Source organism: Kwoniella shandongensis, chromosome 2, assembly GCF_008629635.2.
Source record: "Kwoniella shandongensis chromosome 2, complete sequence".
Classification (NCBI taxonomy): domain Eukaryota; kingdom Fungi; phylum Basidiomycota; class Tremellomycetes; order Tremellales; family Cryptococcaceae; genus Kwoniella; species Kwoniella shandongensis.
The window spans coordinates 1,889,349-1,910,530 of NC_089288.1; the positions used below are offsets into that span (position 1 = coordinate 1,889,349).

The following is a 21,182-nucleotide window of genomic DNA, read 5'->3' on the forward strand; positions in this document are numbered from 1 at the left end:
ATCATATACGATTATATCAATACAGGCTCTCCTCCTCATTATCATTTACGTACACCCTGCAACCAGCAGGATTATTTGGGTTTAACTTTTTTCACGCAGCCATCGACAATCTCGGGCAGGTACATTTTCGATCACCGAGATCAAATGCCACAGATATTCGTGAACTGCCGTTGATCTTACTTCGCTATCTGTCTTTTTACGGGTGAAAATCTCGACCATTGCCCATCCCGCTCAATGTGCCTGGGATGACGATAAGCAATTATGGGATTTCGTCGTCTCGTGACCCAACAACGACGAAATATACGTACCTGTATTGACATCATACATTTACTTTGGCGACTAGTGTCTTGTCCTGCCTAAAAATACACCAGAAAATCTGGAGGCAGGCTTGGTCTTCCGCCGGCGATGATCCGAGATCTTTGACGGGGTCGAATGCCGCGTTGCATTCCATTTGTGGAAAGGAAAGACCATGGCTGACATACTTTGCTGGGATCTTTTATCGTCGCAATCTCGATCGTCAGGCGCAGTCAGCTAGCGTAGACGCAGTCAGCGATCACCGTCGGTTATTGCGCTGATGTTGGTCAATTGCCTTCGTGCTCCCTTGATGCGAGAAGAACGATGACAACATAACGGGCTCGGGATTGATTTGTTGCCAAAAAGGACGATCCGCGAATCATGCGGACATTGAAATTGGAATGACGAAAACGCCTGACGGCAAAAAGAACTTCCCTCGCCTTCCTGCCTAGCTACTCGATTACGGATTGCTGACTCATATTGCCCACATTGCTCGTCACAACCAAAGTAAGTCAGCTCCACTTGAGCCACCGTTCTCATCGGTCGGAAAGGATGATCGTTGGGACCCGTCATCCTCGCTATATAAGCGCACAGAGGGGCATATGTGTGACACATCATTCCGCGTTTGGGTTCTTACCTCCCTGGCCCATACATCCTGCCAAATTGAGAACATAATAATTGAATCAAGGACCCACGTCAACCAAACATGAATAACGGCAACCATTCTCCTGACCACCAGTCGGATTATGAGAAGCACAATGCCCCCTTGCACAAGGAGGTGTCCCGACACCAAGACCTTCTAGAGGGGATCAACAGCAACCGGAATGCAAGGTGCGCAGTAGACCTGAAATGGATCCACCCTTCGAACGCGTAGCTCTCTCTCTGATGGATGACTTATTGACGATTTCCAGAATTCAAAACCCACTCTACGGTATTCCGAAGGAGACCCTCTTCAACGATGTCGACAAATTCTGCCAGCAAGAAGGGTTCACCGAGCAGAACCACATCTTCCGCAAAGGCGCATTACTCGCTCAAAACCCTGCCAAGTTTGAAGCCTACGAAGAACTCGACGAGGCTGACAAGAACGTGATTCGCCGAGAGAAGAGTCGTGAGTTATTTACTTTATTGTTCGACTTGTTGCCCATGGCTGATGGTGTGTGCCTTTCAGACAAATGGGATCAGCCCCGCTCTTTGATCTGGACTGTTGTCCTCGCCTCTGTCGGTGCCGCTGTCCAGGGATGGGATCAAACCGGTTCCAACGGTGCCAACCTTTCCTTCCCAATCGAATTCGGTATCAACGATGCAAAGACTGATCCCAATTGGTCGACAAACCAATGGCTCGTCGGGTTGGTGAACGCAGCGCCATATATTGCTTCAGCTCTGGTTGGATGTTGGTTAAACGATCCGATGAACCAATATTTCGGTCGACGAGGTGTCATTTTTGCTGCTGCGGTGGTGAGTGTCCACATGAGACATCTGTCAGAGGTGCCTAGCAAGGACTGACACCGATTAATGCTTTCACGTCTTAGCTTTGCTTTATCGGACCCATCGCATCGGGTTTCACGCATAACTGGGAACAGTTGTTCGGATGTCGTATCGTCCTCGGCGTCGGTATGGGTCTGAAGGGATCCACCATCCCCATTTTTAACGCTGAGAATGTACCAGCATCAGTCAGAGGTGGACTCGTCATGTCATGGCAGCTTTGGACTGCGTTTGGCATTTTCCTTGGTGCGTTGTGTCGTACTATATACCATATATGTCATCTAATGTGATATCGACTCGCAGGCTTCTGTGCGAATCTAGCCGTTTACCGAGTAGGACGTGTCGCTTGGCGTCTGCAACTTGGTTCTGCCTTCATCCCCGCCGTTCCACTCATGGTCGGCGTCTATTTCTGCCCCGAATCACCTCGATGGCTTATGCGCAAAGGTCGATACCAACAAGCTTATCGCTCACTTCTTCGACTTCGTAACTCTCCTCTCCAAGCAGCGAGAGACTTGTACTATGTCCATCGACAATTGGAAGAGGAATACGCTGCGATTGGTCATTCCAACTATCTTACTCGTTTCACACAGTTGTTCACGATCCCTCGTGTGCGTCGTGCAACACTCGCTAGTTTCGTCGTGATGATCGTGAGTGTAACATCATTACACTATCATCAACAAAGCTAACAGGGCAGTATTGTTATCAGGCACAACAAATGTGTGGTATCAACATCATCGCGTTCTACTCTTCCTCAGTCTTCAGTGACGCTGGATATTCACCCCTCTCCTCACTCCTCGCTTCATGGGGATTCGGTCTCGTCAATTTCCTGTTCGCCATTCCGGCCGTGTTCACGATTGATACCTTTGGACGACGAAATTTGCTTCTGAGCACGTTCCCCAACATGGCGTGGACCTTGCTTGCCACAGGATTATGTTTCATTATCCACGAATCAAGCAGCGCTAGAATCCCCTTGATCGCACTGTTCATTTATCTCTTTGCGATGTTTTATTCCGTCGGTGAGGGACCCGTACCGTTCGCCTATTCGGCAGAGGTATTCCCCCTTACCCATCGAGAAGTCGGTATGGGATGGGCAGTCGCAACATGTCTCTTCTGGGCTTCGGTCCTGTCCTTGACCTTCCCAAGAATGGTGAGTCAAGTAGTGATAGCGGTTTGGGCAATAGCTGAGCGGCACGTCGCGCACAGGTCGGTGCAATGGGTCATGTCGGTGCGTTCTGTTTCTACGCAGGACTCAACATGATCGCATTCGTCATGATATTCTTCCTTCTCCCAGAGACCAAGCAGTGAGTTTAACGTATTCACCCTTGTATACACTACTAACAACGTCGGTCATCTCCTTAAGACTCACGCTCGAAGAGCTCGACTATGTCTTCGGAGTGCCTACTTCCCACCACATCGCATATCAAGGTCGAACCTGGCTTCCATGGTTCATCAAACGATACATTCTTCGTCAAAAGGATGCACACCTCGAGGAGTTGTATCATCTCGAGGAGGTTGGCGGAATTGAGAAATCGGAAGATTACGTCGCTTCTGCTCCTGGTGCGATGCACTGAGCGAGCGGTGTTCCACCCCTGTCTTGTAATTTCGCGCTGTCCCCTGTAGTGAAATGATTCATCGCTATCAAAGTGAAGTGTGAGTATAATAATCATGGCCACTGCTAGTCTTGTAACATGTCGTGGATGTTATGTGCTTTAGTATGCAGCTTGTGAACCTCTTCCGCCTGCTCGATGCCACAGCACCAAGTGAGTGCAATATGACGTATGACGTAAATGATGCAACTCGGAAATATCTCTGATCTGATTGGTTGACTGGAATATTGGAATCGCGTCGATCCCATGGGAATTGCCGATCTCACTCCGACTTCCTCACCGTACAGACGCGATCATGCATACACTGAGTGGGTACAGTGACCCAGTGACGTAGAAGAGTTGTGCTGAGTCGGGCTGGACAACGGTCTGTCAAGGTATGAGTTGCAGCAAGTACATGCATTCTTTCATAAGTCGCAGATATCAATTCAATTACAGCTTTACTTTCAATCATTCAATCACCAACCCATCCATCACTCACAATGTCGTCGTCAAGTACAACAACCAAAGATGTCGCTCGAAAGGCCGAAGACGTCGCTCACGAAGCTAGTGTGCTTCTGACCGGCCAAGTGCCCAATTCCGATCTCGCGATGGGACATCCCATTCACCCTGCTACAGTCCACTGGCCCATCGCCGTGAGTTACGACCTACTCAAACCCAAAGCCAAAGCAGGATGTTGCTGTTCCCGTAACTGACGACTAGTCGTTACACAGTTCCTCTCTGCGACCTTCAGTTTGTCCGCCTTGACCCTCCTCCCACCTTCATACTACCCTTCCTCTTTCCTCCCCGCACAAGCTGTTATTCCGTCGCTCGCCCACTACTCCGCCGCCGCGGGCGTCATCACCGCCATCCCTGCCATCATTACAGGTCTCGGAGAGGGTTACGAGCTCATCAGAGCACAATACTTGATCAAGGGATCGTGGACCAAACTGTTCGACGATGCTTGGAACATGAAGGATGAAGGAGGGAGGAAGGTCAAAATGACCGTGAAACACGCGTCGTTGAACGACATTGTCGTCGGTCTGGCCGCTTGGAACTGGTAAGTTTTGCCCTTACGATCGGGATCGGGATCGAATACTAATCAAACCTTTTACTCTTAGGTACCGAGGATACGCTTATCCCAACCAACCCTTGCCCAGGATCAACATCCTCCTCGGAGCTATCGCCATCCCAGGACTCTTCTACTGTGAGTCACCGCTCTAAACATAGCTCGTGAACAGCTGGACTAATGATCTACCTTTGCTGTCTCGCTTGCAGCGGCTATGCTCGGTGGTAAGCTCGTGTACGAATACGCCGTCGGTGTCCAGAGACAAGGTGCCGGAAAGCAAATCAAGGAGAAGGAGCAGTAGTTTCTCCATCTGTTCGATCAAAGTAGAGAACGGAGATGTTTCCCCGTCGGTACATGTGCTTCCCATTTCATGCATTTGGAATAATGTTGTTGTACCGTATAACGATCGGGATCTCTGTCACCTATGTTCTTAATCACTTCGCGCCACACGGAGCCTGTGTGAGATATCATTAGAAGATCCAGTTTCTATTCCGGCGGGAATCTTGATTGTGTTATGCGATCTTACGATATTAGATCTGTCTCGCAGAGCTTGAATGTCTGTTTCATACACCGATCGGAATCACTGGCATGAGGGGTAGGAACCTACAATCCTGATCTCGTGTTAAACGAAGCATTTGCTCACTTGTTGATGATATAATCCGAATAATGCCGCCGCTGTACAGAGCAGATATGTCAATTGTTTCCTGGTGACCTCACCGAGGGTTAGTCCGTCGGTTTGACATAAACCGAAGACACCATCAACGCCTCACCAGTCCAAACCTGTTCCCACAGATTCGGGTGGTTGTACGGGTATTCAACCGGAACGATGTCGGACGTGAGAACGTCAGCAACGTGCTACGAAAGATCGTTTGTTCCCGGGGGTTGTCACGCACCCCGATTGGATAGTTGTACGTGTACCGACCCGTTTCCCGCGAACACACACCCAACGGAGTAGTGATACACCGAACCAGCGTCCATCTTCCTGATACGCATGCCATAAATACGGATGGATATGCGCCGGTAGAGCTTGGAACCGAAATACCGGAAGGTTCGCACCTTCCCCCCTTCCCCCGCATTAACGTAACGTCATCTTATTGACTCTGAAGTGGAACCGCGTCGATCATGGGAACGAGAACAACCGGTGAGAACGCAAGAAGGCTTGGCTTTTACGTTTGGTTCCTGATACAATTCGATATATGCCCCTCTCTGGTGTGGTGCGTTGATACGGTCTGACAGGGGCCGGTGACACAGTGCCAAGTCTTGTTTCAGGAGATCTTTCATCACATGATATGTTTTGTGGGGTATAAAATGTCTCTCGCTCCAGGCGTACGAGCAGTGTCTCCGCTTATCGCCCTATATGCGTGTACGCAATCTTCCCGCCGGCTGTCGGCGGGTTCCCCAGCGGGGGACCAGTATTTGTGAATTAGGTTATTGCATCTTGTACACCCTTGGGCTAACAACCTTAGCGAGGAGGGATAGAAAACCCCATTGGGGTTATGAAGGACAACGAGAGCTAAGATCCCCTTGCGGCAAACCCAGGCAAATCCAGGAAGGACGCGTTCTCTTGAAAAAGCATAAGAAGCAACACATAAACGATATTCTTAGTCCCCAGTCTTGACCCAGAACTGAAACGATTTTCATTCCCCCCCCTCCCCGTACCAAACAACTCCGTCACAGCAAATCATCATGAGTTTCACACCTGACGACAAGCAGGAATTCCAACACGTCGAAGCTGGGGATTTATCCAAGATCGACGATAGGGAGTACGAGTATGTGTCCGGTTCAGACGAGGAGAAGCGTCTCGTGAGGAAGATTGATCGACACCTCTTGCCTATGCTCTGGATCATGTACGTTTTCAACTACCTCGACAGAACCAACATCGGAGTGAGTGGCTTCTTCTCTTCTTTCTTATATATACCTAATGCTGATTATCGGCTATTCAGAACGCCAAAGTCGGTGGTATGGAAGCAGACCTTAAATTGTCCTCTTCTGACTATTCGCTCGTCTTGTCCATCTTCTTCGTCGTAAGTCTGTTCTCTCACTGGCGAAAGACTTGGCTGACCATCTAATCAGGGTTACCTCCTCAACGAAGTGCCATGTAACATGATTCTCGCCCGATCGAAACCCAGTATCTTCCTTCCTACCATCATGATCCTCTGGGGTGGTATGTCCATCGGTGCCAAGGGTATCAACTCTCTCGGTGGAATGGTTGCCTTCCGAATGGTTCTCGGTCTTGTCGAAGCCGGTTTCTTCCCAGGTGTCATGCTCCTCATGTCTTGTTGGTACAAGCCCGCTGAGCTCTCCAAACGTATTGCCGCTTTCTACACCGCCTCCTTGGTTTCAGGTGCCTTCGGTGGTCTCCTTGCTGGTGGTTTGATTGAGGGCCTGGAGGGTGTTGGTAACACCAGAGGATGGAAGTGGTGAGTTGCCCGTGGCACACCTCAAATTCTTCTCGCGCTGACACGTTTATCCTCAGGTTGTTCATCATTGAAGGTCTCGCAACTGTCGTCATCGCCTGCTTCGCCTACTTCGTCTTGCCCAACTACCCCACCACCACCAAGTGGCTTTCGGCCGACGAGCAACGACTTGCCGTCGCCCGTCTCCACAACGGTCAGGAGGAAGCTGGTGACATGTCTCACAAGGAAGCTTTCCTTGCTGCTCTCAAGGACCCCAAGACTTATGTGAGTGCATAACGTTACCGAGCTTGGCTGACTTTCAGATCTTCATGATCATCTACAACGTTCTTAACAGTGTCGGAACAATCTCCTACTTCTTCCCCACCCTCATGAAGGCTCTCGGTTACAAAGGTCGAATCGCCCAGTTCATGACCGTTCCCATCTACATCGTCGCCCTTGTTATTTCCGTCACCGCCGGTTGGAACGCCGACCGAACTGGTCAAAAGGCATACACCGTCTTGGGAGCTGCTTGCTTGTCCGTCATCAGTTTCATCATCTGTGTCTCGGTTCACAACAACGCCGTTCGATACGCCATGATCTGTTTCGGTGGTGCCGGTATCTGGACTTGTGTGCCCGTCTTCCTCAGTTGGATGGTCACCATGTTCGATGGACGTGAGAAGCGAGCCATCTCGATCGCTTTGATCAACGGTGTTGGCAACCTTGCCTCGGTTTACGGTTCCTTCTTCTGGCCTGCAAAGGACGCACCCCAATACGTCAAGGGATTCTCAATCTCCACCGCTTTGATGGGTCTCGCCGCTGTTCTTGTGTTCGTCACTAAATGGAGATACAACGACAAGGGTGTTGCTGGTATCCCTGAGGGCAGGCGTTAATACTGAAGCCGGGAACAGGTGTTTGGGTAAAAACGATCACATGGACGTAGCTTAGTTTTTAATGGATGGACGGTATGCTTTCGTGTAGAAATGATATCTCAAGCGCATGGCCGCTTTGTACAACGGAACAGGAAACTATGCATTACTATTTTTTGGTCGGACAGATATGTCGCTCCACTCCATCGTTATCGGTACAGCGCATGTGGAGTTACAGACTATGCAGTCCGGTGGGACTCTTATCTGTCAACATCGTGACTCGACCGAATGTATTTTTGGTACCAGCAATCTATTTTACGCGTAAAGCAAAGGCTCCTATCTACTCCGCGATGAGTGAACCTCGAAGCGCAACAGCACATCACGGCCTCGGCTAATCTCAGCAAAGCAGCTACTCGAACATTGAACGATTTCGCATAAACATAGTCCCGAACATCTCTGTAAGTTCAGAACCGCGTGTCCAGTTTGACAGATGCTTTTCGTTATCTCGATGCGCAATGCTACGCGAAGACCATCGTCATGACGAAGAGGACGAACAAATCTACAATTAGAAATCGGACCGCGTGTAGCATGGAAAGTCGGAACGATGGCGGCGCACTTTGGTTCCTAGTCTAAAATCTGAGACGGATGCAGTTCTAATTTCGCTCAGATGTGATTGGGCGTTCATGGTGCCGATTTGTTGGAAAAAGTGGCATCAGTTGGCCTAGTGCAGGAAGCGGTGATTCTCTACGCTTCATCTGAACAGGCAGAACCAGAGCCCAAGCCTAGCTCTGTGTGATCCGACACCAACGGAAGGTAATCTGTTCTGGATCTAGCCTCCGTCGTCCTCGGGGTATATCGGCGGCAGTATGTGCCTAGATGTTATCCCTAAGTGGAGTGGTGTGCCGTCAGCTAACGATCACCGCTGGTCCAGCTAGGGAATGCCGGCAGATTGAAAGATGTATTCCAGCATACGGCACATGCGACCATGCGTGGCGTTTGAAAGCTATTATTAGCCTCAAGGCTAGCTCCAAGAGCAAGCGAAGGTTTCTGGTTTCGTGGCTGAGAGTCACCTCATTTCTCAGGAAATCCCAACGTCGATCCTGGAGCTAGTCTCTATTTCTTATCTGTCATTCTCGTCGGTACAGGATCGTATGGAACAGTGCTTCACCTAGGACCCTCACAGAGGTGCATGTGGTGCACTATTGATTGTTCTGTGCACACGAGTGCTTCTGGTTTCTTTTCCATGTATTCGGCTTGCCCAATGCTGCACCATGCGGTCCCAAAATGATACCATCTATCGTCTTGATAAAGCTCGTGACCTGACGAGCGGTCCGGCCCAGTTTAGGAGCTAGAAAGGGATTCTGGGAAGAGATAAGGCTCCATGCCAGTGTGCATTTCCCCGGGAACACCCACACGACAGATAGAAAGCTGTTGTATATAACTTGAACTGGGAAAGCGTATCGTGCTCCAATCCCCTCTGGTTTCCCAAACGTTGGTTTTTCCTATGGCAACATGAGCAACTACGATATTGTTCCCGCATTGAGCGCGGAGAAGCGGTACGATACCGCAGTCCCCCACGACGAACATGATCATGAAAAGAAGTCTTCTTCTTTGGAAGGAGAGGTGAGTGCCGTGGAGATGGGTTTGAAGCCGTAGAGTCCGATGATCAAGACTTACGATCTGTTGGCATGCAGGTTGACGTCAAGCATGGCTTCCACGAACCCGGCGTGGTCGTCGAGGAGGAGGCGGTCAAGGAGTGAGTCAAATCAGGTCCACGGGGCATCAGTGGTGTGGCTGACATGACACGTAGCGCCTTGGAGATGACAGAGGAGGATCTTGCGGCGACTGAGGAAAAACTGAACACGATGACTTTGGAGAGGACTCGAGCTGTGAGTGTTCCTGCTGACGGTTGTGGAAACAACAGCAACTAATCATTGTCTTAGATCATGACACAAGTCTACACCATGCACAAGCACGATCAGAACTTCAACACGGATGCGCTGGACAAGATGAAGGAATTCTTTGACAACCCCGAGGTGTTCAGCAATCCCGACGCGCACGCCAAGCTCATCACCGAGATGAAGCTCCAGGCGTTGCTTGTTACCGAGAACTCACCTTATGCCGAAGTTCGAGCCAACGTCGACAACACCGATGATCCGTCCATGCCCTCCTTCACCTTCCGAGTTTGGGTAATCGGAGTCATCTTCTCGGGTATCGGAGCCTTCGTGAACGAGCTGTTTAGCATCCGTAACCCGTCGGTTTATATCACCGCCAACGTTGCCCAACTTCTCGCCTGTGAGTGTGACGCTATTTTTAGCGATCGACTCGAGCTGACAACTTTGGGTCGACAGACCCCCTTGGAAAGTTGATGGCTGTGGCACTACCGCACAAGACCTTCCGTCTCTTTGGTCGTCAACACAGTCTGAACCCAGGACCTTTCAACAAGAAGGAACACATGCTCATCACCATCATGGCTACCGTCGCTTATAACACACCGTACACCAACTACACCGTCTTTGTCCAAGCTCTCCCCGTCTACTTTGACCAACCGTACGCCAAAAAGTTTGGCTACCAGATCTTGTGTTCGATGGGCAGCAACTTTGTCGGTTTCGGTCTCGCTGGTATCTGCCGAAAGTTCCTCGTCTGGCCGTCTTTCTGTGTGTGGCCCGCATCCCTCATCACCGTCGCCTTGAACAAGGCTCTCCACACCGAGACAAACGAGCCTGTTCCTGGTCCTTTCAAGAGGATGTATACCTGGAGTCGTGAGAAGTTCTTCATGTATGCCTTTGTGTCCATGTTCATGTGAGTGTTCTTAGCGTTGTCAGGTGGTGGGATTGAGACTGACTTGTGTGACGATATAGCTACTGGTGGTTCCCCGGATTTATCTTCCAGAACCTCCAATACTTCAACTGGATGACTTGGATCTCCCCTAACAATGTCACCCTCTCCAATCTCACCGGTTCTCTCAATGGTCTCGGTCTCAACCCTTGGCCTACATTCGATTTCAACACTCTTACCGTTCAAGGTTGGGTCCCAATGGTCCTGCCTACGTTCACTATCCTCAACCAGCTGCTGGGTATGACCATGGCCTTCTTCATGTAAGTTTGGGTTTAGCCGCGACGACAAATGTGATGATCACTAATCCACTTGACAGGATCCTCGGTTTCTATTACTCGAACGCCTTTGAATCAGGATACTTGCCTATCAACAGTAACAAAATCTTCGCCAACACCGGAGGTCGTTATGCGGTTGCCAAGATCCTCAACGAAAATGGAGAGTTCGACAACGACAAATACCAGCAGTATTCGGAGCCATACATGGCTGCCGGAAACTTGGTCATCTACTTCTGGTTCTTTGCCATCTACACTGCCAGTATGTGTTTCTCGCATGTATGTCAACCAAAGAGAGAGCCGGAAGCTAACCAAAGTCACTTCTCACCAGCCTTGGCATATGCCTTCCTGTACCACTACCACGATATCAGGCTTGGTTTTAAAGGTGCATGGCGTGCGATCAAGAAGAGAAAGGGGACACCCGACGACGAGGAAGACGACTTGGCCGAAGACATTCACTTTAAATTGATGAAGGTTTACAAAGAGGTCCCCGAGTGGTGGTACATGATCGTGCTTGCACTCGCTGCTGCTCTTGGTATGATTGGTATCGGTGTCTACCCCACCCACAGTTCGCCCGCCACTGTCATTTTCGGTATCATCATGGCGCTCATCTCCATTATCCCCGTCGGCATGATCACCGCTGTCACTGGTATTCAAGTCACCATGAACGTGCTTGCCGAGTTCATCGGTGGTGCCATGTCCGGAGGTAACGCTGTGGAGATGAACTTCTTCAAGATGTACGGATACATCACCACCGCTCAAGCCATCTACTTCTGCAACGATCTCAAGCTCGCCCACTACGTCAAGATCCCCCCTCGACACACCTTTGTAGCCCAGATGACTGCCGTGCTCATCTCGACTTTCGTTTGTACCGGTGTTTTCAACTTCCAGCTCTCCTTCAAGAACGTCTGTACCGCGGACGCTGCCTTCGGCTTCACCTGTCCCGGTCAGAACACCTTCTTCACCGCTTCCGTCTTCTGGGGTACTCTCAGCCCCAACAGGCTGTTCGGTCCTGGCAGACGTTACAACGCTTTGTTGATCGGGTTCCCTGTCGGTTTTGTCTTGCCTTTCAGTGAGTAATCATTCCGTGACAACACGTGCAACGGTAGCATTGCTGACCACATTGCCATTCATGACAGTCTGCCGATTCTTGCAGAACAGGTTCCCCAAGCAGCAATGGCTACGACAATTGCACCCGGTCATGATCTGTGCCGGTGGTCTTCTCTGGGCTCCTTACAACTACGCGAACTTCCTCCCCGCCGTCTACATCACCTGCTTCTCTTGGCTCTACATCAAGAAGAGATACCTTGCTTTCTGGTCCAAGTACAACTACGTCCTTGCCGCTGCCTGGATGACCGCTATCGCCCTCGCTGCCATCGTCATCTTCTTCGGTCTCCAGATCCCCGCGATTGAGCTCGACTGGTGGGGTAACTCAGCTTACGCACAGGGCTGTGAAGGTGTCGCTTGTCCTCGTCTAGAAGTCCCCGAAGTCGGTTACTTTGGACCCGAGCCTGGTTCCGGCACCTTCATTTAAATGCCTGAATGCGGAGAGGGGGAAGGGATGACTTAGTAATGGTAGTAACAGTAGAATAGTGTCGTAGGGTAGCCGTAGGGTAGCAGTAGGCAGCGATCCTGTTGTCCTCTGTGTTGCACGAGTGCATCAGTGTCATGCAGTTGTTTACGTTAGTTACATCAACACCATCACGCGATCTCGCCTAGATACGGACGGGCAAGAGTAAGCATGTGGGTCATCGAGGCGGAGATGACCGAGTTTGCCAATATTCAAGAGGAACGATGTTTTGGTGGTACAATCCCTTTTGGTTATATGTAACGAGAGAGCATCTACTATAGGTTCAGAATACAACACCACGCACGATGAGAGGTCTCGAGGGTGCAGAGACGTTGCCGCAAAGCAATAGCCCGACTCGTCGTGGATGGCGAAGCGGTCCAGTCCCTGCCATCTTGAAATGTCTAATGGTCGCGATCGTTGTTTGTTTGGGTTGGCTCGTTCTGTCTATCTCAAAGCACAAGGTGAGTTCCACTTCTGCCGCTAGGACTGATATCAAGTCCACCGCGAAACCCTCAGGTCCCTTCCACTGGCAGCAATGCGGTACCGACCCGCACTACCTCTGCGGCTACCTCACTGTCCCTCTCGATTACACCAATCAATCAGACCCTCGAACCGCAAACATTAGCACGGTGTTGTACCAGCAACGGCCGGGCAAGAAATCGGAGAAAACGTTGGTGATCGAACCTGGAGGTGAGTGAAGTGAAAACGGAGAAAGCTTACGTCAGGTCCCGGGGGATCTGGTACGACAATGCTGTGGAACAAGGGCAAGCGGTTTGGGGAGATGTATACGGATGGACAGTTGGACGTTCTCGGATTCGATCCAAGAGGTGAGTGGGTGATATGTTGTTGTCCAGCTGACACTGTGAACAGGCGTCAATCTCTCATCTCCCTCGATATCATGCTTCCCTCACGATGCGTACCGTGATCGATGGCGCTGGCTGGTCCAGTCCTGGCCAGAAGTGTCTGGATATGATACACTCAATCGAATGGACGCGTGAGCTGTTTACATCGCTCTACTGTTGGAGCTCATCACTGACAGACTTACAGCATCAACGAAGCTACGTTGCGAGCGTGCGAGGACAAGTATGGAGATATACCGAGATTCCTCACGACGGCATTCGTTGCGAGGGATGTCGATGCTATTCGAGAAGCGCTGGGAGAGGATACATTGACTGCTTTTATGGTCTCGTACGGCACTGGTATTGGTGAGTTGAGCAGTACATTTTGGAAGGAGGCATCAAGGCTGATCCTATCGTTTAGGTCAAAGTGAGTTATGTAGTGCTTCGCGGTGAAGATGTCGCTGACCCCTGATCAGCCTACGCCCAAATGTTCCCCGATCGAGTCGGTAACGTCGCTCTTGACGGAATGGAATTTGTCCGAGACGGCTGGACACCTTGGGGATGGAGTGTCACTTCTCTTGACAATGTCACCGACGCTTTTGAGGACGGTCTTATTGGCGAATGTGTCCGTGCTGGGCCAAAAGGATGCGCTCTCGCAATGGATGAGCTGCAAAGCGACGATGTCTACGAATCGGCACGAGAAGCTTTGTCATCGAAAGTTCATACCTTGATTCAAAGTACGAAACAACGACCGATCTCAGGCGTTTCTTCCCAAGGCGCGGGGATAGTGAGCTATGAGAACCTGGTTGAGTGGCTGTATCATCTCCTGTATCAACCCCCCAACTGGAAATCTGGAGTCCAAGCACTGGCCGAACTCGAGAACGGCAATGCGACTCTAGTTCTGGAGGAATTCCACAAGACTCTTTGGACATTTGATCCTTCGAAGAAGCGGAGCAGTCCTCAAAGTTCAGAGCTCGAAATGATGGTCCTATGCGTGAGTTGTCTACAGTGTCAGATCGACTTGAACTGACTGACAAGCTGTACAGGGAGACTCTGCGGATGCTGAACAAAAGTCACTGGCTTGGTGGAAAGACCTTCACGTCAACATGACTGCGAAGTCCTGGATCTCTGGTTCGTCCAGACTGTCAGCTACTCTGCCTTGTCGTCACTTCAAGTGGCAACCGGCAGAGATCTACCGAGGAGGATTCAACAATACGCTCCGGAATCCGCTGCTTCTGATAGGTGGTCCATATGTGCGTACTGAACTTCGCCTGTTGAGCGAGTGTGCACCGCTAACAATGAGGTAGGACCCGGCAACACCACTTCGCAACGGTCGTCGTCTGGCCAAGGAGATGGGCAACAATGCTCGGATGCGTGAGTGTCCAGTCATCACCTGCCAAGTCCCCACTGACCTCCATGCAGTCGTCCATCATGGTTACGGCCACAGCTCGGCGAGGGATCTATCCGCCTGCAGCAACGCTGTCATACAAGCGTATATCTTGAATGGGACTGTTCCACAGACGGCCGAAGTGCATTGCCACGCCGACAAAAAACCATTCGACGCGGACTTCCTAGGGGTACCGTAGGACGTATATAGGGATGTTTGGTGCTTAGTAATGTGATTAGAGAGGCCGAAAGCAGGCTCATTTGCACACTACGTGCACACGGTATATAGCAATTCAACGCAACGTTGCTGAAAGCGTGCGCTTGGCACGTTTTCAAAACGTGTCGATTGTTCACTCAGGGACTGGGGACTAGCGGATCGATCCTTTGGTTGGCATGAAGAGGATGCAGTCTATCACTTGTATTCACCAAAAGTCGGTCAGTTTGTCGATATGAGTTCCATGATCCCGCTTTCTTTAGTCACCGTATCTTATTTCAGGCACGGTTATCGCAATCGCACGTTTATTAGAAGCTCTTTCACGATGTAAAGCGAGCTTTGCCATTCGTCGTTCACCATCCAACGTGTCACTGTACCTTCACGCTAGATCTTCTCCAGGTCACTCGAAAGAGGCAGCAGCTATTGTTGAGGAGCTGACCAATCTTCGACACGCAGCATCAGAATACTTATAGGTACAGCCTCAACATGATTTCGCCTCGACGTAAAGCCCTACACATTGCAGACCGCTGCGATGCTCTCACTCGCCGTCCTGTCCCTCGCTGGTGTCGCTCTCGCTTCCATCGAGCGGAACTTTGCCTATGACTCTCCCTCGTTCCGCGCACCCCGACTTGCCCTTCGTCGAGATCTGATCAAGAGAAACCACAAAAGATGGGAATACTATGACGGACAGCTTGACTTCCCATACAATGTAGCATCGGGCGACCCATGTAAGTGACAGTGAGGTCAGTGTGCAGAGGGCTCTGGCTAATGCTATTGACGTATTGCAGTGTGGGATTCGGTGATCCTATGGACCCACCCGGTTCCGTCTACCCCTGATCCCCGACCGGTCTGTCTCGAATATCAAGTCAGCAACAGCAACGACACTTGGTCAGATCTCGTCACTTCGGACCAGGTTTGGACCACTAGTGATGTCGACTATTCGTACAAGGTCGAAGCGAAGGGACTCACACCGAAAAGTACCTACTTTTACAGATTTGTCAACTGCGCAGACAAGAGCAACGCTTCCCCCGTGGGAAGGTTCAAGACCACTCCGACCGAAGATGACGAAGACGTAGACAAGGTGTCGTTTGGGTAAGTACAGTCCAGCAGACCATGGCTTTGTTCACTTACCCTCGGCGCCTCGCGCCTAGCGTCTTCTCTTGCTCTAACTATCCCTTCGGTTTCTTCAACGCCTATGGTAACGTTGCACGACGAGACACCATCGACTACGCTGTGCACGTAGGTGACTACATCTACGAGTATCAAGGAGACGGATGCACGTCGGAGCATGCGTGCTACGGCGATGGGCGGGACATGTGAGTGGTCGGCCAATCGAACACAAGACTGATAATTAGTGATCGAGTTCCCTCTCCCAATCACGAGATCTTTTCGTTGGACGACTACCGACAGCGCTACAAGACCTACCGAAGCGATCCCGATCTTCAGGCACTTCACCAAAGCCATGCTTGGCAGTTGGTATGGGACGACCATGAGGTCGCTGATAATACTTGGAAAGCTGGATCAGCCGACTCTAATGACACGATTGCCGGAACTTACTCCAACGTCAGCTTCACCGAGAGGAAAGCACATGCCGTCAAGGCTTACTTCGAGTGGCTCCCCATCCGAACTGTGCGTGGAATGTCATACTTTTCAACCCAAAGTGCTCATGTTTCACACAGGTTGAAACCGATGATGCACTGCGTATCTGGCGATCGTTCAAGTTTGGCACTCTTGCAGACTTGATCTTGCTGGATACCAGACAATACAACCGAGATCTCACCGACCTGTACTACAACAGTGAGTAGCCAACGAATGTGTATGGTACGAGTTACTGACAACCTCTATAACAGCCGATGATGTCAAGGCAATCCAGGATGAAGAGGCTCGGTCGCTCATGGGAGGTCGCCAGGAGAACTGGTTCTATTCCGAGTTGAAGAACGCCTCTACTAGAGGATCTCAGTGGAAAGTTGTCGGTCAACAGATCGTCTGTGGGTGAAACGTCTGGTTGTGCAAGGCGTTGGCGAACGGTGCTGATGGGGTCGCAGTCGCCAATCTTGCGACAGACAACGTTGACTCTTGGGATGGCTACAAGGCCAATCGAAGAAGGGTTCTCGATACCATAAGCGAGAACAAGATTGACAATGTTATCATCATCTCTGGCGACTCTCAGTGAGTTCGACGTCTAGAGTGAGTGATCTGTCGAGCTGAGCCAAGCCTTGTCTTTAGTGCCAATTGGGTCTCGGACATCGCGTACGACAACAAGACAGATTACAATCCGGCTACGGGTGACGGTGCTTATGCTGTCGAGTTTGCCGGGACTGCCGTCTCATCCCCTTCTTCATTCGGGTACAACAGCAGTGAGTGTAACAGCCGATGGAAATGAGTGGATACAAACCTAAGCTATGTCCTCAGCCCTCAATGGGCCTTACCCCCCTGCCTACTACCTCGCTGCCGCACAAAAGCTTGTAAACACCACCGGCAATGAAGAGCTTCAATGGACTGAAGGAGCGACCAGAGGGTATTGTGAGTTGTATCATCTACGAAGCCCGTGCCACTGACTGATTTCAACATATACAGTTGAGTTACACTTGACTAGAAGCGAGGCCACCGCAACCTATTATGGTATTGCGGATGTACGAACTCGACATAGTGACGAAGAGGTTCTCGCGACTTTTGTGGTGGAAGACAAGGCCAATAAGCTGTCTCGACCGGTCGCTGGAGGCAAAGTCGCTGGAGGAGCACTTGCGCAAAGGACGTAAGGTGGATGTTATCGAAAGTATAATCAGACCGGGACTGAGAGCTATCTGCGATGACGATGAGACCATATAAGCGTGTGCACTCTCGTGTTAGTTTCTGCAATGGTTTTTTGCGATGCAGCACGTGTCACACTCTCCATATGTGATGATCTGATTTGCTACATGGTGATTATAATGCTACAGTAATCATACCAGCCGTCTTCCGAAAGCACTCATCTTTTTCACTTCAGAGGGATGTTGTTTCCTGACTTAATTCGGGCGGCGGCGAACTGGACAGCCTCCGTTTGCCAGTTAGAGTTCTTGTAACTCCAATGCGTGTTGTCGCCAGCGGTATATGACGTTCCGGTACAGAGGTAGTCGTTTCTGTTCCAATCAGGTGGTCAGCATGTGTCCGTCTGAATTGCGATGGACTCGGCAGCACTCACTTCAGACAAAAGTCCGCAGCCACAGACTCGTATGTGACCGGTGTGCCCAAGCCTTGTGCTTGGCCACAGGCTGAAGTCCCTTCTGTAGCAGTACCCCTATTCTCGCGTCGCCCAGCGTGCCAGAAGCAACTATGGTACTATCAGCGTGAAGTCAAGGTGAAAGCGATCAATCTACTCACTTTCCGTACATGATGACTGCTGCGATTGGGAGACGGACAAGCGATGGGTTGTTAAGGGCAAGTACCACCTCTATGGACCCGTAACTGTAGCCGAAGAGGACGATCTTTGTGTTTGGGCACGTTGCGAAAGTAGAGGCAACAGTCGTAACGATCTCATTGGCACCGGTCGCGGCAAGAGCGATCATTTGTACAAAGTCACTGTTGGGACCGCTATCGGGGGGAGTTGGCGTGGTGAGCAGGTATCGTTCACCACCGGCCAAATCGTGCAGTAGTTGGAATGTGGTAGGCGAAGTCCATGTGCCGCTGTCATCTCCAAGACCTGGTGCTTCGATGACTTTGTAGGTCGGACATGTCGCCCGTGCTTCGAGATCGCTAGAAGCAACCGGTACTGATCGGGCGAGCTGCGCGCTGACTAGAAGGAGGACGAGTGAGAGATTTCTGAACATTTTGGACGTTGTCGAGGACTGGGTGCATACGAGCTTCTTCTCTGCAAGACCATCATCGTCGCTATATACCCATGCCCAACAAATGCATAATGGCCAACACGTATAAGTTAGATTTCATGTTCGTCATATCATTGTAGTCTCGCAAATGACATTTTCAGTAAATTGCGCGGGACGCACCACATTCATTGCGCGGGATCGATCACGTAATTATGTAACCCTGGCATTCCCCTCGCTCTCCTGCATGATATAGGGTGGTGACTGCTTCATAGGAGATTCATATACATCTATACATAACCCCACACAGTGTCATCGACCGAAGCCCCGAAAAAAGTGGAACCAAATCTGGGCCAGCTTCCCAGAATCCTGGTACAGGATCCCAGGTCCAAGGATCCTAGGGCAGTGATCAACCTGATGGGCGAGACTGAGAAATGCAAGTCTTGCGGAAACTCCCTGTCATACCGCGCAGCCAATCTGCAATCTGAGATGTTGTATACATTGCGAGATTGCGATCGTTGCTATGCTAGATGAAAGGAGTACCACTCTTACTCCGATCTTCATTACGCCCATTCTCGGTGCATGACATCAGCCAATCTCTTAATGCCTTCTTCCATATCTGCTTTCCCCTCGTAGCTGAAAGCCAGTCTGAAGTGTCCCATACCGGGTTTACCTTCTCTTGACTTTGTCGATCTGAACTCGTCTCCCATCCAAGGCTGATAGTACCATCCGGGGGTCACTAATACCAGATCATCTGCCAACGTCTGCCAGAATGTCCGTTCGTAGTCGGATTCGGGATCGTCCGAAGTCTCGGCCAGCTTGATGAACGCGGGATTGGAAGAGTAGTGGACGTTGCACCAGAGGAACATGCCTCCTCTTGGTGGTACAAAGCTGAGCAGCGGTTTAGATCGATCATTCTTGGCGAATGCGACTACACCGAGTGCACCAGGGATGTCGGTTTGGTCCGCTGGAACGAGATCAAAGTGGGTAGCTAGAGCGTCAAGCTGATTGTCAGTGTATGTCGTGTGAGCCCCCAACTCACCATCCAGTCCCTGCGCACTCGGTATTGCTCCTTCAGGTTGGTGACCCATTCCAAATATCCGTTGATTCCCCACTGGTGGAGCAACTGACCGATGATTGCCTGGACTGTCAGCGCTGAAGATATACTCCGAACTCACTTGTGAGAATCCGGACGGATGTTGAGTCTGAACTTCTGTCCCACGCAGTAGTCTCTCTGCGAAGACTGAGTTACAGGTGAACCAACCCAAACGAGACCCAGGTGCGATGGTCTGCTCATCGTCAGCTTCGTCTCTGGCAAGTGGCAGTTATCTCACTCCGCAGCGCAACTCACCTTGCTGAACGTTTCCATCCTGATGACTCGCCCTTGGTAGTCCAAACTCATAAAACTCTTCTCCATACTTTCAACAAAGGCATCAACGTCGACGTGCGCTGGAGCTGGCAACGAGAGCTCGTCGGGTGAGTAGGGTGGGAATTGCAACATGGTGTAGGGGTCGTCCTCAACGATGATGACGTCTTCCTGTCAGCTCTGCTTTCTAAACCGTGCAACTCACCATACTTCACACAGATATCGTACACAGCTTTCCTCCTCTCTCTTCTCATTGTACTACCCAAGGGGTTTTGTCCAACCGGGACAAGGTAGATCACATGTGGTCTCCTGCCCTTCTTCTCGTCCCAGTTCACCAACGCTGCTTCCAGCAGCTCGGGAACCACACCTTCTCCATCCACACCGACGACCTCGCCCTTGCATCCTAGCGGGACGAAGGCTGCCTGTGCCGAAGGATAGATCTGCTCTTCGACCAAGATATAGTCTCCTCTTTCCAGCAGCAAGGTGGTTAGCTTGTTCCAACCATCGGTAGAGCCATTGTTGAGTAGCGTGGTGTAATCGCTGTACGCTGGTTTGTGGAGTTTGGCTGTTAATTCCATAGCGAAATCGCGGAGTGCCTGATGACCGGGTGACGCAGAGTATTGCATGAGAGGGGCCAGAGCGTATGGAGTGGAACTAGACGGGTGGAGAGGGACATCTAACTCAACCGTATCGGTTGGAGTAGTCGGAGCGGCGGTATCAAGCACAGTGGATGATGGGTACGCGCTGGCCTTGAGCGAGGTGAGAGGGAAGAACGATGGGTGGGGGAGACCTTAGCCAATTAGCACGGTACAACAAACGCATAACTCACCTCCGGCTAGAGAAATCATCCCAGGAAGGGACATGTAGTGTATGATGTCTTTCAATGGACTTGGTTGCCTGGATCGAGCCGTAAGTGATAGGTGATGAGTCAAGTCGATCGCCTTTGGCAGCGAAGTTGAGCTTGACGCGGACGACATGGCGGGCAAGGGCGTTACACTTGTTCAGTGGTGGCGGTATGCGATGATTGCGGTCGTTGAGGTTGTCCTATATGATCACAGCTGTATTATATGTGTTTATGCAGCAATCGACTTGAACGAAGTCGACAACGAGCACTCGAAATTATGACAATTCGGTAACAACAACAGAAAAAGAACTGCCGGATTACGCTGAACGGAAAATCGGGTCCGACGGAGAACAACATGCGATG

The 21,182-nt window shown here is 50.7% G+C and overlaps 9 protein-coding genes across 9 annotated transcripts; 7 read left to right on the forward strand and 2 right to left on the reverse strand.

Moving 5' to 3' along the window:
• Nucleotides 1-1,000: 1,000 nt before the first annotated feature.
• CI109_101351 (uncharacterized protein) lies at nt 1,001-3,347 on the forward strand (the record flags this gene model as incomplete). The annotated part of the gene is made up of 8 exons (XM_032006407.1): nt 1,001-1,125; nt 1,206-1,402; nt 1,463-1,749; nt 1,824-2,022; nt 2,080-2,423; nt 2,483-2,923; nt 2,980-3,077; nt 3,137-3,347. The coding sequence occupies 8 exons, from the start codon at nt 1,001-1,003 to the stop codon at nt 3,345-3,347; spliced, it is 1,902 nt and encodes a 633-aa protein (XP_031859242.1).
• Nucleotides 3,348-3,678: 331 nt separating this feature from the next.
• CI109_101352 (uncharacterized protein) lies at nt 3,679-4,729 on the forward strand (the record flags this gene model as incomplete). Its single annotated transcript, XM_032006406.2, has 5 exons — nt 3,679-3,691; nt 3,819-4,015; nt 4,094-4,419; nt 4,481-4,566; nt 4,638-4,729. The coding sequence occupies 5 exons, from the start codon at nt 3,679-3,681 to the stop codon at nt 4,727-4,729; spliced, it is 714 nt and encodes a 237-aa protein (XP_031859241.2).
• A 1,385-nt stretch (nt 4,730-6,114) lies between these two features.
• On the forward strand, nt 6,115-7,714 carry CI109_101353 (uncharacterized protein; the record flags this gene model as incomplete). Its single annotated transcript, XM_065966950.1, has 5 exons — nt 6,115-6,312; nt 6,372-6,452; nt 6,502-6,848; nt 6,905-7,109; nt 7,220-7,714. The coding sequence occupies 5 exons, from the start codon at nt 6,115-6,117 to the stop codon at nt 7,712-7,714; spliced, it is 1,326 nt and encodes a 441-aa protein (XP_065823022.1).
• A 1,247-nt stretch (nt 7,715-8,961) lies between these two features.
• On the forward strand, nt 8,962-12,334 carry CI109_101354 (OPT family small oligopeptide transporter; the record flags this gene model as incomplete). Its single annotated transcript, XM_032006404.2, has 10 exons — nt 8,962-9,004; nt 9,147-9,313; nt 9,385-9,446; nt 9,501-9,579; nt 9,634-9,985; nt 10,042-10,492; nt 10,552-10,788; nt 10,845-11,062; nt 11,132-11,872; nt 11,940-12,334. The coding sequence occupies 10 exons, from the start codon at nt 8,962-8,964 to the stop codon at nt 12,332-12,334; spliced, it is 2,745 nt and encodes a 914-aa protein (XP_031859239.2).
• A 341-nt stretch (nt 12,335-12,675) lies between these two features.
• CI109_101355 (uncharacterized protein) lies at nt 12,676-13,068 on the forward strand (the record flags this gene model as incomplete). Its single annotated transcript, XM_065966951.1, has 1 exon — nt 12,676-13,068. The coding sequence occupies one exon, from the start codon at nt 12,676-12,678 to the stop codon at nt 13,066-13,068; it is 393 nt and encodes a 130-aa protein (XP_065823023.1).
• A 50-nt stretch (nt 13,069-13,118) lies between these two features.
• On the forward strand, nt 13,119-14,795 carry CI109_101356 (uncharacterized protein; the record flags this gene model as incomplete). Its single annotated transcript, XM_032006403.2, has 8 exons — nt 13,119-13,197; nt 13,241-13,364; nt 13,418-13,575; nt 13,631-13,636; nt 13,686-14,203; nt 14,256-14,462; nt 14,517-14,583; nt 14,632-14,795. 8 exons carry the CDS (start codon nt 13,119-13,121, stop codon nt 14,793-14,795), a joined length of 1,323 nt encoding a protein of 440 aa, XP_031859238.2.
• A 546-nt stretch (nt 14,796-15,341) lies between these two features.
• Nucleotides 15,342-17,568, forward strand: CI109_101357 (uncharacterized protein; the record flags this gene model as incomplete). Its single annotated transcript, XM_065966952.1, has 10 exons — nt 15,342-15,537; nt 15,598-15,901; nt 15,961-16,125; nt 16,270-16,438; nt 16,489-16,606; nt 16,660-16,797; nt 16,855-16,978; nt 17,036-17,166; nt 17,222-17,332; nt 17,387-17,568. 10 exons carry the CDS (start codon nt 15,342-15,344, stop codon nt 17,566-17,568), a joined length of 1,638 nt encoding a protein of 545 aa, XP_065823024.1.
• Nucleotides 17,569-17,786: 218 nt separating this feature from the next.
• CI109_101358 (uncharacterized protein) lies at nt 17,787-18,797 on the reverse strand (the record flags this gene model as incomplete). The annotated part of the gene is made up of 4 exons (XM_032006401.2): nt 17,787-17,928; nt 17,991-18,119; nt 18,170-18,676; nt 18,793-18,797. 4 exons carry the CDS (start codon nt 18,795-18,797, stop codon nt 17,787-17,789), a joined length of 783 nt encoding a protein of 260 aa, XP_031859236.2.
• Nucleotides 18,798-19,172: 375 nt separating this feature from the next.
• CI109_101359 (uncharacterized protein) lies at nt 19,173-20,952 on the reverse strand (the record flags this gene model as incomplete). Its single annotated transcript, XM_065966953.1, has 5 exons — nt 19,173-19,600; nt 19,652-19,898; nt 19,961-20,064; nt 20,181-20,651; nt 20,805-20,952. 5 exons carry the CDS (start codon nt 20,950-20,952, stop codon nt 19,173-19,175), a joined length of 1,398 nt encoding a protein of 465 aa, XP_065823025.1.
• Nucleotides 20,953-21,182: the final 230 nt, after the last annotated feature.